The sequence below is a fragment of the Heteronotia binoei genome, chromosome 7 (genome assembly GCF_032191835.1).
Source record: "Heteronotia binoei isolate CCM8104 ecotype False Entrance Well chromosome 7, APGP_CSIRO_Hbin_v1, whole genome shotgun sequence".
Lineage (NCBI taxonomy): Eukaryota > Metazoa > Chordata > Lepidosauria > Squamata > Gekkonidae > Heteronotia > Heteronotia binoei.
Window position 1 is genome coordinate 78305557 of NC_083229.1, and position 14955 is coordinate 78320511.

The 14955-nt window shown below is 40.6% G+C and overlaps 1 protein-coding gene across 1 annotated transcript in view; it reads right to left on the bottom strand.

The window, feature by feature from the left end:
- Positions 1-4411: 4411 nt before the first annotated feature.
- TAF4B (TATA-box binding protein associated factor 4b) overlaps positions 4412-14955 on the bottom strand; it is a 95548-nt gene continuing 85004 nt past the window's right edge. The window contains exon 15 of the mRNA XM_060243872.1: positions 4412-6022. Within this exon, the coding sequence (XP_060099855.1) occupies positions 5879-6022 (144 nt within the window). The 3' untranslated portion in view covers positions 4412-5878. The remainder of the gene's footprint in view (positions 6023-14955) is intronic.

Consider the following 14955-nt stretch of genomic DNA (forward strand, 5'->3'; position numbering starts at 1 on the left):
TTGTTAGTCTAACATTGAACCATGATCCCTGCACATTCAGCAGGAAAAGGCTGCCTTAGAACGTACATAGGCAGTCCTCTATTGTCTGGGTGGACAGAAGCAACGAGTATCTCATAGAAATTCTGCTGGAGATCTTAGTTTACAGATTCTCCTGCATATTTAGGAGGCCAATCTGCATGCATGCAGGAACCCCTGTGTCAGTAGGCAGCTCTGTCTAACTGTCTCATGTCCTCTGGCTTAGGGTTTAGAACAAGATGTGTGCATGGTATAGAAAACTAAGAGACAATAATGGGTACCATGTCTCAACAAACAAGCTTCTCTTTAATTTAGATGGCATTAAGAACAGAAGAATGCCAATATTCCCCTATGATTGACTCAATCCTATGCAATTACTCCACTCTGTAAACTGAAAGCAACATTTAAACTAGAATAACTCTTCACAGTGCAGCACCATCAACTACTTTAAGTATTTCCTTCCTAGTAGATAGTCAGACCTGAATATGCTGCTTTGTGTATATTCACTGCAAAATATTTTTCCACATATTTAGGAAATCCTTCAAGTATGTAGAAAGATAGCACCTAGTAGGTGAGTGCCTTGGTTGTGCTACTTCTTCTTTTGTATTTTGTTAGTAAAACATGTCAGGGTTGATGTGCGTGCTCTGCAAGTCAGTCTCTTGCAATTTGTGGTGAGGACTTGGAAACATTGCAGGGCCAGAACGAGTAAGCTTCTGCACGACTGGATTTACTGTTGTGCCACTGTGATATTCCATGAATAAAATGTTACCTACCATGCCAAGCTAGAAGCATATGCAGCTGGGGTCTTGGATAACATCCACAAACACAGTCCAATTTGATACTGAGTATTACCTGCTTCTGTTATGAAAAACCGTTGTTTGTGGTGTAGGAGTTAAAAGTGTTAGAACCAGGATGTGGAAGACCCAGGCTCAAATCCCCACTCTAGCCCAAGGTCACTCATGTTTCCATGGCAGTCATGCATTTGCTGCCTAAAGGGCTTATCTATGAGGATAAAATTGGAGGAAGACAGAACAATTTAAGTTGCTTCGGGTCACCATTGAGGAAAAAGGAGGGTTAATAAATGAAGTAAAGTAAAATGTAATCATTTCTAAAGCTTTATTTCTTACACAAATATCCAGTTACCTACTTTTTACATCATGTCTCATTCTCCTCCACCAAGAAATATCCGTAAGTTATTCCAACTCCTTAAAGGAAATTGACAGGAGACCAGGATGACATCATCATCACATCCATGCTTTGAACCACTATGCCTCCCACCTCAAAGGATGTCAGCTTCACTGCTGCAGCTTACATATCAGATAAAGCAGCAACAACTGTTACTTTCTCCAAGTCAGTATCAATGTACAGTGACTTAACATGTTCTTAGCATCTCTAGCCACATATTCATAGGACGGAATACATAATTCCAGAGGAGCAGCCATGTTAGTCTGGTGCAGCAAAAGGGGGAGAGAAAGAGTCTTGTGGCAATTTAGACTAGCTAGTTTTAAGCCACTGGAGATTAAAGTGAACAAATCTTCCTGCCTGCTTCTCAAACAGAAGCTACTGACTAGAAAAATCAAAAGCTCAAAAAAGTATTTTTCAACCCTTCCAACAGGTAAACAAGAAGTCATACCCACTCAGCTTCACAGATTCATCATCCCAGAAAAGATGGTCTTGCCCAACTTTCTGATATCACCAGATAGTAAGGGATCTATTGTAGCATTTTATATGTGTTCCAACTCATTCCAAATCCCATTTAGTAATCTATTGTACCACTAATTTGATCATAAGCTAATTTAGGCTTTGAGAAGGTAGGGTAGAAACCAGACTACTTCTCTGCATTTACTATTTGTAATTTCACTGCTACAACTGTCTGGAAGAGTCAAATGCAACCAAGTGAGAGTGAATGGCCAGAATAATTGGTCTAGATGTCAACAATTCAGACTCAAATCTTTGTTCAGCTTTAAAATTCATTGGAGACTAACTCCCTTGGGCACATTGCATTCAGCCCAATCTACCTTACAGAGTTGCTGTGAAGATAAGAGACAGCTTAAGAGCTCCCTGGAGGAAGGGCAGGGCAGCAGTAATAGAACAATAGTTAGTGAAGAGCAGCTATAGAAGCTTATGTTCACCTAATTACCCCCTTGTGTTCCTCAGGTGTAGATGAGGCATTCAGTAACAAGCAGACTGAATTTATGCTTACATGCACCTGGGCCAAGAGAGCTTTACCTCAGCTGTGTCTTATCTATGACGCAGGAAGAAAACGGCCTGCATTAGCAAAGTGGCTGCATTCCCCATTCTTTTTACAGCATCCTACAGGAAGCAGATGTTGCTTTACAGTGCCTTAGGCTTATGCAGGAAACCCATGTCAGTTGCCAAGAGCGAACTCCCACTTGGGAATGAACTCCAGTACTATCAGCCATGCGGAGATTTCAGCCCTACCTTTCTCAAAGCCCAGCTGCTGGCGACTTCATATTCAGGTCAATAAAAGCAGCTCTTTGCTCAATTGCATAGTTATGCTTGGGTATTAATAACAAGTCTTAATATTTTGGGACAGGCATAATCAATCTTGTACCACAATATGAGTCTTTTAGCATTTCCTATTAGGTTTCTCAAATACCATTATGGCTCCCATAAGCCAGTAAACTAAGTAACGATTTTCCAAAATTAAATCCCACCTCATAGACATTTAGTATTAATACCCCAAAAACCTTACACTCTACTAGCAGGCAGGCTGTCTGTTTTTAAAAGGACTGCCAGACCTCCACACTGGCTAAATCAGTGTTGGGCTACAGTGGGCCATTACCAAAACAGGCCTTTCAGAAGCACCCAAAAGCTAGAAGCCCTTACTCCATCCAGCATGGATGTTTTGAGGTGGGACTAACAAGAATGAGGACATGCTTCCACTCAGAAGTTGAGTAGTCATGTACTGCTTGCCCCATGGCTTTTTATCAGAAAGTTTCTCCTCTGCCCTGCCTGTGCCTGTTCTCAGATATATTTCCAGGGTATGGGCAAAAGTCAGTGTGATATAGTGGTTAGAGTGTTGGATTAGGATCTAGAAGATCCAGGTTCAAAATCTCAGTCTGTGCTGGAAGTTTTGCTGAGTGATCTCGAGCCAGTCGTACTCTCTCAGTCTAACAGCAGGGTAGGATAAAATGGAGGAGATGGATGTATGCTGCTTTGGGTCCCCACTGGGCAGAAATGCAGGCCACAAAGCTAATAAGTAATGCACCCAAAACATTTTGCAGATAAAACAGCTACAAGAATTCAAGCCCCTTAACCACAGTTTTATGAAATTAGAACTGACTATGTGATATACAAAGCATACTTCCCTCCTGTAACAATGTAGTACCCTTTTTAGAAATAAAATCAATTAATTCTTAAAACTGCTATCCAAGGGCTCAGGAATCCCTAGTTTTATTCATATGACCTTTTATCATCCTGAGATGGCTAGTCAGTTCACACCTAAGAATATTTAGTCAATGATATTTTTTAAAAAATCAGCATTTCCTTTAAAACTCACAGCTCAGACATGTGTTGACAATAGAAGCAAAAGCCAAGACTGCAGACAGCGCAAGCAGACCACTGTCAACCAACAGTAAATATTTTGGATACTTCTGCAGTCAGAGCAACAGGCTGAATGATCATTCCATCACCCACAGGTAACATTCACAGGAGCCAAGTTACCACCTTAAACTGTAGCAAGCAAGATATAAAGAGGCCACCTCTTTCTAAATATCATTGTCATCACTCAGTCTCATAATTAAAATGGTTATAAAGAATGTTGCCACTACTGAGGATGTTGGGTGAAACCCAACTGCAATTAATACTGGTGGGGAAAAAACAGTTTTCCAAGGTTGTGAACACACACATGCCTCAATTACTTGAACTAAAGCAGTAAGAGAAAACCTTATCAGGTGTAAGACTACAGCCTATGTTTTCACATGAGCCTTTGACAGCAGATCATTCTGCTTTATTAGGGATGATTGCCTGGCCTAATTAATTGCTGCTGCACTGTAGAAAGAATTACCCTGAGTAATGAATCATACAGAGATGCAGCAGGCAGCAGCCTCTGTGGGCAGGTATTTTGAGCTTGCAGGGGACAGTATTTCCTGGCACACTAATGCACTCCAATACACAGCAGGAAATTACTGGTTTACTTGATAATGGGATGATACAATGGTAAAAAAGTTTTAATTCAATAGTTTCCCTCAGCAACTAATGAAAGGCTCAGAGGAAGAAAGCCACAAGTTAACGGGTGAGAGTACTCAGACATTTCAATTATATGCTGAAGGGTTCATTGTGCATGAATGGAAAATATTAAAACACTAAAGCGCTGACACCTGTGGCTCCATGACACCATTTCTTACATTCAGTGGAGTAAACACACAATGAATTTTAATAAAATACTTACTTTAATGCACTGTTTAAAATAATGTTAAACATCTTCGGTCAGTAAGACTGAATACACAAAGAGAAAATGCTGCACTTTACATAAAAAGTAAAGATAAGCATTTATTATACAAAACATTTTTGCACAGTGCCATTACTGATTAATCATAAATGGCATTACTTTTCATCATATATATACATATATTATACACATGCACACATAATTTACTGCACTGGTTTAACATGGTTTGCTGTTTTCCTAACTGGAAAACTATGTCTAGGTCAGAAACTCCCAACATAGTGCAGTGGTCCTGGTCTCAGGAAGTCAGGCAATTTCTAGAAGATATAGGAAACCCATAACCCCATAAAAAAACCTCTTTATTAATGAAAAAGGACTTTTAACTATGAAAGCATTCAGTTGCTGTCTTTCCTACCCACTGTCATACAGCCATGTGATACAGTGGTATGTTAAGTATGCAGAAGAGTGCACAATTTGTAGGGAAAAAAAGAAAAAAATGACAGTGTTGGAACTGCCTCAAGTACACTGCTAGTGATCTAAGACCAAGTAACAGGCAGACTAACTTTGGAATCCAGCAGAGGCCACAGTTCAGTTCCCTGAACAATATTGTGCTCTTCTGTAAGAGCCACAGCAGATTCTGTTTCTACAAAGACGCTAATTAAGGGCATGTTAAAGTCATCAGTTTATCAAATCCCTGCTAATCAGTAAATATGTTCTGAGCCCTGTGCTGCAGGACAGAGGAGATCAAATAAACCTTCATGTTACATAAAACAGGGAGCGTTTTTCACCTTGCTTGTCCTTCAAGGATAGCTCTCTGCTTGAAAATCCCTATACACATGTGGAAACAAGTGTATCTTACTAAAAACTGAAGGATTTCCTGCCAATATTAAGTGCTTCTTAATATTGTCTCTAGTAATTTAGGCAACCTTGATTTTAAAGACTCTTCACTTCAACACTTAACTAGCCCCAGCTTGCTTGCACATCTGCCCAACTGTATGAAGATCACAAGGCATGCTACTGGAGATGGCCTTTTCTGCCTCCTTTCAGAGGCAGCAGTTTATAAAATCCTCTGGCATTTCTTTTGCCTGCTCCCAAATGGTTTCTCCTCCAGCTAGGGAAGATGAATCAAGTAGGCAATGTACTGGTGTACTGACCATCTATCAATTTGAGATTCTTCCTCAAATACAATCTTAAAAGACACATTATTCATGGAATAATGCTGCAGACTGAAACATTTCAGGCACCAGAAGCCCTTTCTCTCCAGTGCAATGAATATTCCTCATGGCATTCTCTTTAGGAAAAACCTTCAAGTGGACATTACTTTAGAAGCTTATAACTTTAAACAAAGTTTACCCTAGTAATGGGTTCTTTTGAAAAATACACTAAAGGACAGTACATTCTAGTTCTTTTGGCAACAAGTGATAAGCAGAAATACAAAGATAAGTCTATTCATTACTTAAGAAGAGCTTGATACAAGGCTAGAGAATGCTTCATCATCTTTTCTTGTTCCATACAAAAAATTAAATCCCTGAGACAGATGCGCGTTATTCTTGGACAATGATATAGTCTTGCACAGTTGGGTGACCTGTTCAAGCCCTAAGACGAGAGAAAGAAAAGAAAAGTATCAGAGCAATTAAGAGTCAGAATTCAAAATGTACAACTTAAAAGCTATGTAGATAGAATCTTGTACAAATGTGCTGGCCAACTTCACTAGTCATATTTGTCATGCAATTAAAGAGGATTGCATACTCAATGTCTTCTCCCTAACTAGAGCAATCAGTGGCAACTCCTTACTATTACTGCTATGCTGTGCTGGCACCACTGTTTTGTATTTCTTTGTTCTTTCTCTACCCCCACTGCTTCACAAGTCTAGTTTTGTGAGCCAGTTTCAGGTAACAGTGAGGGAATCAGACTAGTAACTGAGAGACCCAGATTTGAATCCCCAATCTGTTTGGTGGCCTTGGGCCAGTCACATACATTCAGCCCAACCCACTGAACAGCACTGGAGGTATGGAGACTGGCGTAAGACAGTTTGGATTCCCACTGAAGAAAACAATGGTGTATAAATCAAGTAAATATATTAAACACCTTTTTAAACTGGCTGGAGTGCAAAGTCAACTACATATAGTTATGTTTTTTTTACTGGGCCTGTCAATGACGGCAACAGCAAGCTCTTTCCTACTGAAACCACCCTTCCTACCGGCACCACCTTTCCCCCCTGGGCTCCTGCGGTGGGCCCGGCTGCTGTACTGCCACTGCAGCAGTCTCCTTCTCCACCATCAGTTCCTTCTCCACCAGTATCCTGGTTCAGTTCTCGATGGAAGGTGTGTGTGTGTGTGGGGGGGCAATCCCCAGGTGATGGGGGGAAGGTGGGAGAGTGACCAGGGGCTTCTCCTATTGAACCAGTGCCTGACCCCAGACAGGCTACTCCCTGTTTCTCAGCTTTCTTGTAAAGTCCCTTTCAATTTTAAGGCAACTGCACAAGAAGGTCCGAAAAAACTGAGCAGCTGTTTTTGCTGCTTTCTGAAAACCCCATTTATAAGAACTGTGATCCCTTTAAATGAAGTTTACTGGGTCCACAAACCAAACAACATTTTTGTGGCTGATGCTCATCCCTGCAAGAAACCCTTCAGCACTTTATACCTGGTATGAGAGGTGAACATGTGCAATAAGAAATGCTGTTTTGCAAACAGTATCACTTCAGCAAATTAAAAGCTAAAATCTTAAAAGAAAACATTGAGGAGACAATACAATATGCTTTTCTTCCCTGTTAGCATCATGCTGCTGCTGCATTATTTACTGATTTAGCACAAAACAATAAAAATGACATCATTTGAAAATTTCCCATTTATTCCATGGCTCTGAACAAAACAGGCATGGAAGAAAAACTGCTAGCCTCAGAGAGGGCCCTGCAGATCTAGAAGACACAAAAGGGTCATGGTTCAAATTAGAGACAACCCCTTAAGGAATACAGGGAGGGGTGAAAAAACTAGTTTTGTAGCACAGCTGCCATTGCAGCATTGAAAAGGAGGTCACTCCAACAGGATATGGAATGCAGCCCCAAGCAATATTATAAATGAAACAAACCCCAAGGGATTCTCAGCAATCCAACAGCCATGTCCTTTTGAAGGCAAAGAACTTTAAGTGAAAATATTCTCTAAAATATTTTTACTTACAAGTCTCAAGAACCCACACATAAAAATCCATCCACCCTAAGTGTGCATTATTCAAACCTTCTGATTCCAATTGGCAATCTACTTTGCCAAGAACACACACTTCTCTGTGCACTGCTTTCACACAAGTCCCACAAGTTCAGTGGACTTAGTCCCACATAAGTGCACATAGGATTGAAATACCGTACTAGTTATTATAAGAAAATAGTTCTCTCCAACAAGGTATGTAACCGGGGCATTTTTTGTAGCAGGAACTCATCTGCGTATTAGGCCACACACCCCTTATGTAGTCAATCCTCAAAGAGCTTTCAGGGCTCTTAGTACAGGGCCTACTGAAAGTTCCTGGAGGATTGGCTACATGGGGGGGAGGGGGGGGATGGCCTAATATGCAGAGTTCCTCTGCTACAAAAAAAGCCCTGTATGTAACAATTAAAAGGCACAAGCTTACAAACCAAAGATACTTGAATTCTCACAAATATGGACTAGAGCTTGCTCAGTTTTAGAAATCACAGGGCTTTAACTAACCAGAATTACATCTTTTCATCTGTGTGGTGCTCTAACTCCTTCCCAAGTTAATTGTGTTGCAGTTGTATGTGATGCCATTCAGTTAAACCCCTATCAGCATTTGAATCTACAAGACTGCCTCTCTCAATATGCCCCACTGCAGCAGCTTCACTAATCTGAGCAAAGCCTTGCTCATGAGTAGCAACAGAATCCTCACTCTTCCAAGGAAGCTTGCTGTGTGGCCCTGGGCTGGTCACATGCATTCAGCATAACTCAACCTCATGGGATTGTTTTGTGGATAATAAGGAGATGAGAAATTAAGTAAACTACTTTGGGTCTCCAGCCTGGGGAAAAATGGATATAAATGCAATAAATAAAAGAACCTAAGCTCCTCCAGTTCAGCAGGTACATCTTAGGACACTGTAACAGCACTAACTGCTTTTGCTTGGATGTGTTTCAGTTACTGACGATGTGGGCAACTATGTTGGGAGAAGTGCTTGACTCTTACATATAATTTCAAGGGGGGGGGGCCCACAAAATTACCAGGTTGGGTGCAGAGAACACTGAATGCTTCTTTAAAGAAACACTAGTGCCAGCTGCTAGAGGTGGTCATTAAACCCATCCTGAAGCAGCTTTTCCTAGACCAGAACAATTTGAACAAGCCAGTAAAAATACAACAGTAATTCCTATAGCACCACTTCTCTCACTGGTGGTAGCCAAGCATTTATTTTAATATCATTCTAGTGAATGTGTTCACAAAAAAGTGTAAACAGAAGAGGTTTGTGTTTCTGACCCCCAATGCAACAGAAAGCATTCTGGTGCACATACCTTAATCACAGGGGCCACTCAAAAGAACAGGTCATTTCAAATGCATCATGCTTAACCACACTGTTTTTCAAGTGGAATAAATAATAGTTATAATTATTGTATGGCATTATGTGCAGTATAGCCAGGAAACCCAAAGATTGTCTGGCAGTCTTTAGCTCATTAGTGTCATGCCAGGTGGCAAACTAGACTTTCTTTGGGCTGAGAGAGCTCTGAAAGACCCAAGGTCATCCAGCTGGCTTCATGTGGAGGAATGCAAAATCAAACCCAGTTCCCCAGATTAGAGTACATTTGGGAATCCTCACACATGAAGAAATGTGCTCAAGACCCCAAATCTACGTACAGCCAAATTATATTTCATGTTCAAAACAGCATATAAACCCCATGTATGAAAACCAACCAGAACCTAAGTTAATACAGGTACATCGGTAGGCAGATGATATGGTCACGAACAGCAATGAAACTAAGTCATCCGAAAGAGTTTAAATGCAGTTTATTTGGCAACAGTTTATTTTTAATCTGGAAATATTTTGAACTGAATAATTCCGGTTGCACACAGCACCAGAATTACAATTTAGAAGGCAAGTGTGATACTATTATGTCGACATTTCATACTGAAAGTTAATATTTGTGACAAGGACAGCCCTTCAGAAGTAGGTTGGGGAGTCTTATTGGGATGAAAGTTCTTACAAGAGTCAGTTTTCTCGCACTAAAATACAAAAAATGCTTGAGAATCAAGTGATTCTGATTTGAAGAGAAAGAACTCTGGGGATGAAGCATGCCATAGTACAAAAAAAGATATATGTTCCACTTGAACAACTCAGTAATAAGTGTGTATATTTATTATCTTGTTATCTACATTCAAGCTGGAACTTCACTAAACTGTCAAAGATCTACAAGAGACTAGTATTAATATTCAGCGATATACAGCTTTCATAGTGACATTTCTACAAGTTCTTTCAAATGTAAGCAACAGACTGTTTTACATATTGAGACAAATTACTGTAAATGTAATGTCAGTTTATGTATTATGCCCAAGATTCATGTATGCATGTCACTTTCAGTAGCTCCAACAGATTCTTAATCTGTACCTGGAGGTAATAAAAACTGTACAAAATGTGTCATGTTAGTTAATAGACAGTTATTAAACTGAAATATTCTGGCTCTTTGCCACATCATTTTAAGCAATATATTACCAACAAAATTATAAACTTCTTGACCCTTCACATGTCATCAACATTTGTGTTATCAATATGTTTAGCCCATAGCTACAATGTAATCAGTCACTTAAATTGCATATATCTTTCACACATAAGAAAATAATTAAATTTCTTTTGCTTTAGGAGCACATTCTATAGGCCAATAAGCTGCATTCCTTAATCCTACTAACAGGCGCCAAAATAATCTATTTACATGCAAACATTTTCTGCTTAAATTGACAAATGCTAGGAATTTGAGAGATGACACTGGACCTTAATGGACAAAGATGTGCTACAGTTTTGTAAAGTGCACAACATATTTGCTGCTTAGTCTCTTCCAATGAACTCATTGCAGTCACATACAAAGGCAGACTACTCAGCACTCCACAGGCACATACACATAAGCAGGGGTGTCAAATGTCCAGCCCAAAGGCCAGGGCTCTAATCAGGCCCCCATGGCTCTTTTTTCCCCCCTCACTGTTTGAAGCTCTGAGACTCACAAAGTTCCCTTCTCATTCAGTTCCCTGCCTTTCTGCCTTGTCTTTGCAGGCTGCAGCACAAAGCTGAAAGGAAAACATGGAACAGACTCTCCATCAAAGCTGAGGGGAGAATGTGGAGTGGATTTTCCATTAAGGCCTCTGCACCCAGATAGACAGGGCCTAGGAACGTTGATGGAAGATCCATTCCACATTTTCCTTGCAGCTTTGTCTGCCCTGCAATGTGTTCCAAGTTCCTATATAGACAACTGAAGCTCAGGGTTCCTAGAGTTGTGTCCTTGCAAATAAAGGGTTGATGCTTTGAGTCAACTTGTCTCTGCTCAAAGGACCTGACCTAGTAAGCCTACAGCCAAAGCAGGATATTATACTGGAGAGCAATTCCCAATCTGAGTTGACTACGGGGGGAGGGGGTGGGGAGAAGCTTGCAATGCCATTTCATTGTTTTCCCAGGCTCAGAGCATTTTATATTTTTAGTTTCTGCTGTGATCCTTGTGCATTTTCTTGATGTTTTATTTTAAAAACTGCATTGCCAAATCCCACCATTCCCCCACCTTACTACTTTAAACAAAATATTGCAAGAGTTTTAAGCATATTTGCATTTTAAATTAAAAATATTATATTTAATTATGTTTGTGTCTTTATGAAGTTTATATCTCTGCTACCTCACATTACATTTTATGACACATATGGCCCGGCCCCACAAATTCCCACTTGTGTCATATCTGGCCCTCCTAACAAATGAGTTCAACACCCCTGCCTTAAAGGACAAGTCATTTTCACAGAGGGACTAACAAATCTACAACTCATTGCATGACTCCCTCTTCTGAGGAAGATGATGTCTTTCTACTAGACAGACACTGCATTCACAAGTCAACCTTGTGTAAGTGAGAATCACAAGATCCACCACTGAAAATAGTTTGAGTTGTTACCAAGGAGTTACCTTTTCTAGTTATTGCCCATTTTAATGAGCTCCAAAACTTTTATTATGTAATGAATAGTTCATAAGAACATAAGAGAAGTCATGTTGGATCAGGCCAATGGCCCATCTAGTCCAACACTCTGTGTCACACAGTGGCAAAATTTTTATACACACACACACACACACACACTGTGGCTAATAGCCACTGATGGACCTCTGCTCCATAATTTTATCTAAACCCCTCTTGAAGGTAGCCATGCTTGTGGCTGCCACAACCTCCTGTGGCAGTGAATTCCACATGTTAATCACCCTTTGGGTGAAGAAGTACTTCCTTTTATCCGTTTTAACCTGTCTGCTCAGCAATTTCATCGAATGCCCCCGAGTTCTTGTATTGTGAGAAAGGGAGAAAAGTACTTCTTTCTCTACTTTCTCCATCCCATGCATTATCTTGTAAACCTCTATTATGTCAGCCCGCAGTTGACGTTTCTCCAGGCTAAAGAGTCCCAAGCGTTTCAACCTTTCTTCATAGGGAAAGTGTTCCAGCCCTTTAATCATTCTAGTTGCCCTTTTCTGGACTTTCTCCAATGCTATAATATCCTTTTTGAGGTGCGGCAACCAGAACTGCACACAGTACTCCAAATGAGACCGCACCATCGATTTATACAGGGGCATTATGATACTGGCTGATTTGTTTTCAATTCCTTTCCTAATAATTCCCAGCATGGCGTTGGCCTTTTTTATTGCAAACGCACACTGTCTTGACATTTTCAGTGAGTTATCTACCACGACCCCAAGATCTTTCTCTTGGTCAGTCTCTGCCAGTTCACACCCCATCAACTTGTATTTGTAGCTGGGATTCTTGGCCCCAATGTGCATTACTTTGCACTTGGCCACACTGAACTGCATCTGCCACGTTGATGCCCACTCACCCAGCCTCAACAGGTCCCTTTGGAGTTCCTCACAATCCTCTCTAGTTCTCACCACCCTGAACAATTTAGTGTCATCCGCAAACTTGGCCACTTCACTGCTCACTCCCAACTCTAAATCATTTATGAACAAGTTAAAGATCATGGGACCCAGTACCGAGCCCTGCGGCACCCCACTGCTTACCGTCCTCCACTGCGAAGACTGCCCATTTATACTCACTCTCTGCTTCCTATTACTCAGCCAGTTTTTGATCCACAAGAGGACCTGTCCTTTTACTCCATGACTCTCAAACTTTCTAAGGAGCCTTTGATGAGGAACTTTATCAAAAGCTTTCTGGAAGTCAAGGTAAACAACATCTATCGGGTCTCCTTTGTCCACATGTTTGTTCACCCCCTCAAAGAAATGTAACAGGTTAGTGAGGCAAGATCTTCCCTTACAGAACCCATGCTGAGTCTTCCTCAATAACCCGTGTTCATCAATGTGCCTACTCATTCTGTCCTTGATAATGGTTTCTACCAACTTTCCCGGTATTGAAGTCAGACTGACTGGCCTGTAATTTCCCGGATCTCCTCTGGAACCCTTTTTAAAGATGGGGGTGACATTTGCTACCTTCCAGTCCTCAGGAACGGAGGCAGATTTCAATGAAAGATTACAGATTTTTGTCAGAAGATCCACAAGTTCAACTTTGAGTTCTTTCAGAACTCTTGGATGTATGCCATCCGGACCCGGTGACTTATTAGTTCACTTTTTTTGCTTTGACTTCGGGCAAGTTACACAGAGCAAGGCAATACAATTGACTGGACGGAGTGTTTAATACAATACAATATGATTTGGGTTGTAGAACCAATCAGAAATCTAAAAACAGGACCAAGGCATCAGTCTTAACATGACACATTAAATGATATACAACTTTCATAATAGTGTCCTAATTTCAGTAAGCTAAACGCAGTAGTATAGACCACAGTCCCGAATAATTTATCTAAGTAACTTTGTGAATAATTTAGTACATGTCCTCATGGCACTATGTTGCTGATCTTCATCCAAATTAACCACTGCAGCCCATGAATATTTGATTGTCTACAAGGCAATTTGAGATGCCAACATAAAAAACTAGGCAGGCATTACCTGAACTGAAACACAGAAGTTCCTACCTCTGAAGCTGGGATTCTGTATATGGTTGGTTTATTACTATTGAAGCTCTGATGTTCTGATTTAACATTTCAAAGCCTTGTTCGGCTTTGGCACATTGAACACAACACATTGTCATAAAACCAAACTCAGGCAAGACTGTCAACCCAAGTTGGGCATGTATCATAATACTGAGAGGAAGAACCACTGTCATCTCCCCCCGCCCACACATAGCTGGTAATCTACAGGTCTACTTCAATTTGGATGCAATTTCATCTTTTATGTTTAATTTTGAATGGAAATGAACTATTGCCAGATAGGCTCAAATCATCTGTCAAGGTATACTCTTCAGCAATGCAGTATAATAGGAGGGAAGTTCCCACCTGCAGTCCCAAGTGATGGTGGTGGAAAGTCCTGTCAAGTCACTGATGACCCCTTATGGGGTTTTCAAGGCAAGAGATAAACAGAGGCAGTTTGCCATTGCCTGCCTCTGCATAGTGACCTCAGCCTTCCTTGATGATTTCCCATTCAAGTATAAACATGGCCAACCCTGCTTAGCTTCCAAGCTCTGATTAACCCAGTTTGGCAATACTGAACCCTGTAACTCCTCTGACCGTTCACTTCTGCTCTTAGGGTTACATGCATCATTGTAACCAAAATATACATAAGATGCTAAACATGTAAGAGGTCCTTCTCCTACATTCACATTGTACTTTAAGGGCCAGAGGAAAAAAACAGCTTGGATAAATCCCCCAAAATAAGGCAACTCAGTGGTATCCAGAACAAAACATGTTATTGGTAACGTAACTAATATGCATTTGTACCTCCCTTCACAAAAGTCCATATTGTCCTGAGAGGTCCACTCACAACTTGAAGCCTTTTGTTTTTGCACTCAGGTAGGATACAGCTGAAATGGGACGAGTGTGGAAATCAAAGAGATAAGCATTATACTACAAAAACTTCCATGTACTGCAGCACTTTTCTTAGTGCAGCTTGTTTCAGAACTGAAGAAAGCAGGGAACATTTTTTCCCCCCTACCAACAATATTGCAGTACAGGAAATCATTGGATGAGCAAGGTAGCATGTTTGGGACATCACTGGATATAGGTAACCCTCTTAACTGATAAAAGGCAGCCACCAAGAAGAGACTGGATAGCATTTAGCCTCCTAGTTTAGGAGAGTGGACTTGTGAGAACAGAGATCTCAAGATGTGGAAAACTTGTTTTTTGAAATATAAGTATATATAGAAATATACCTTACTAGGCAGTGTTTTACTAAAGTAACCTCAATATGCAATAAGTTATTGGGCAGTTAAAAATTCATGCAGGACCACACAAACAGCAACTTAAAAGATGCA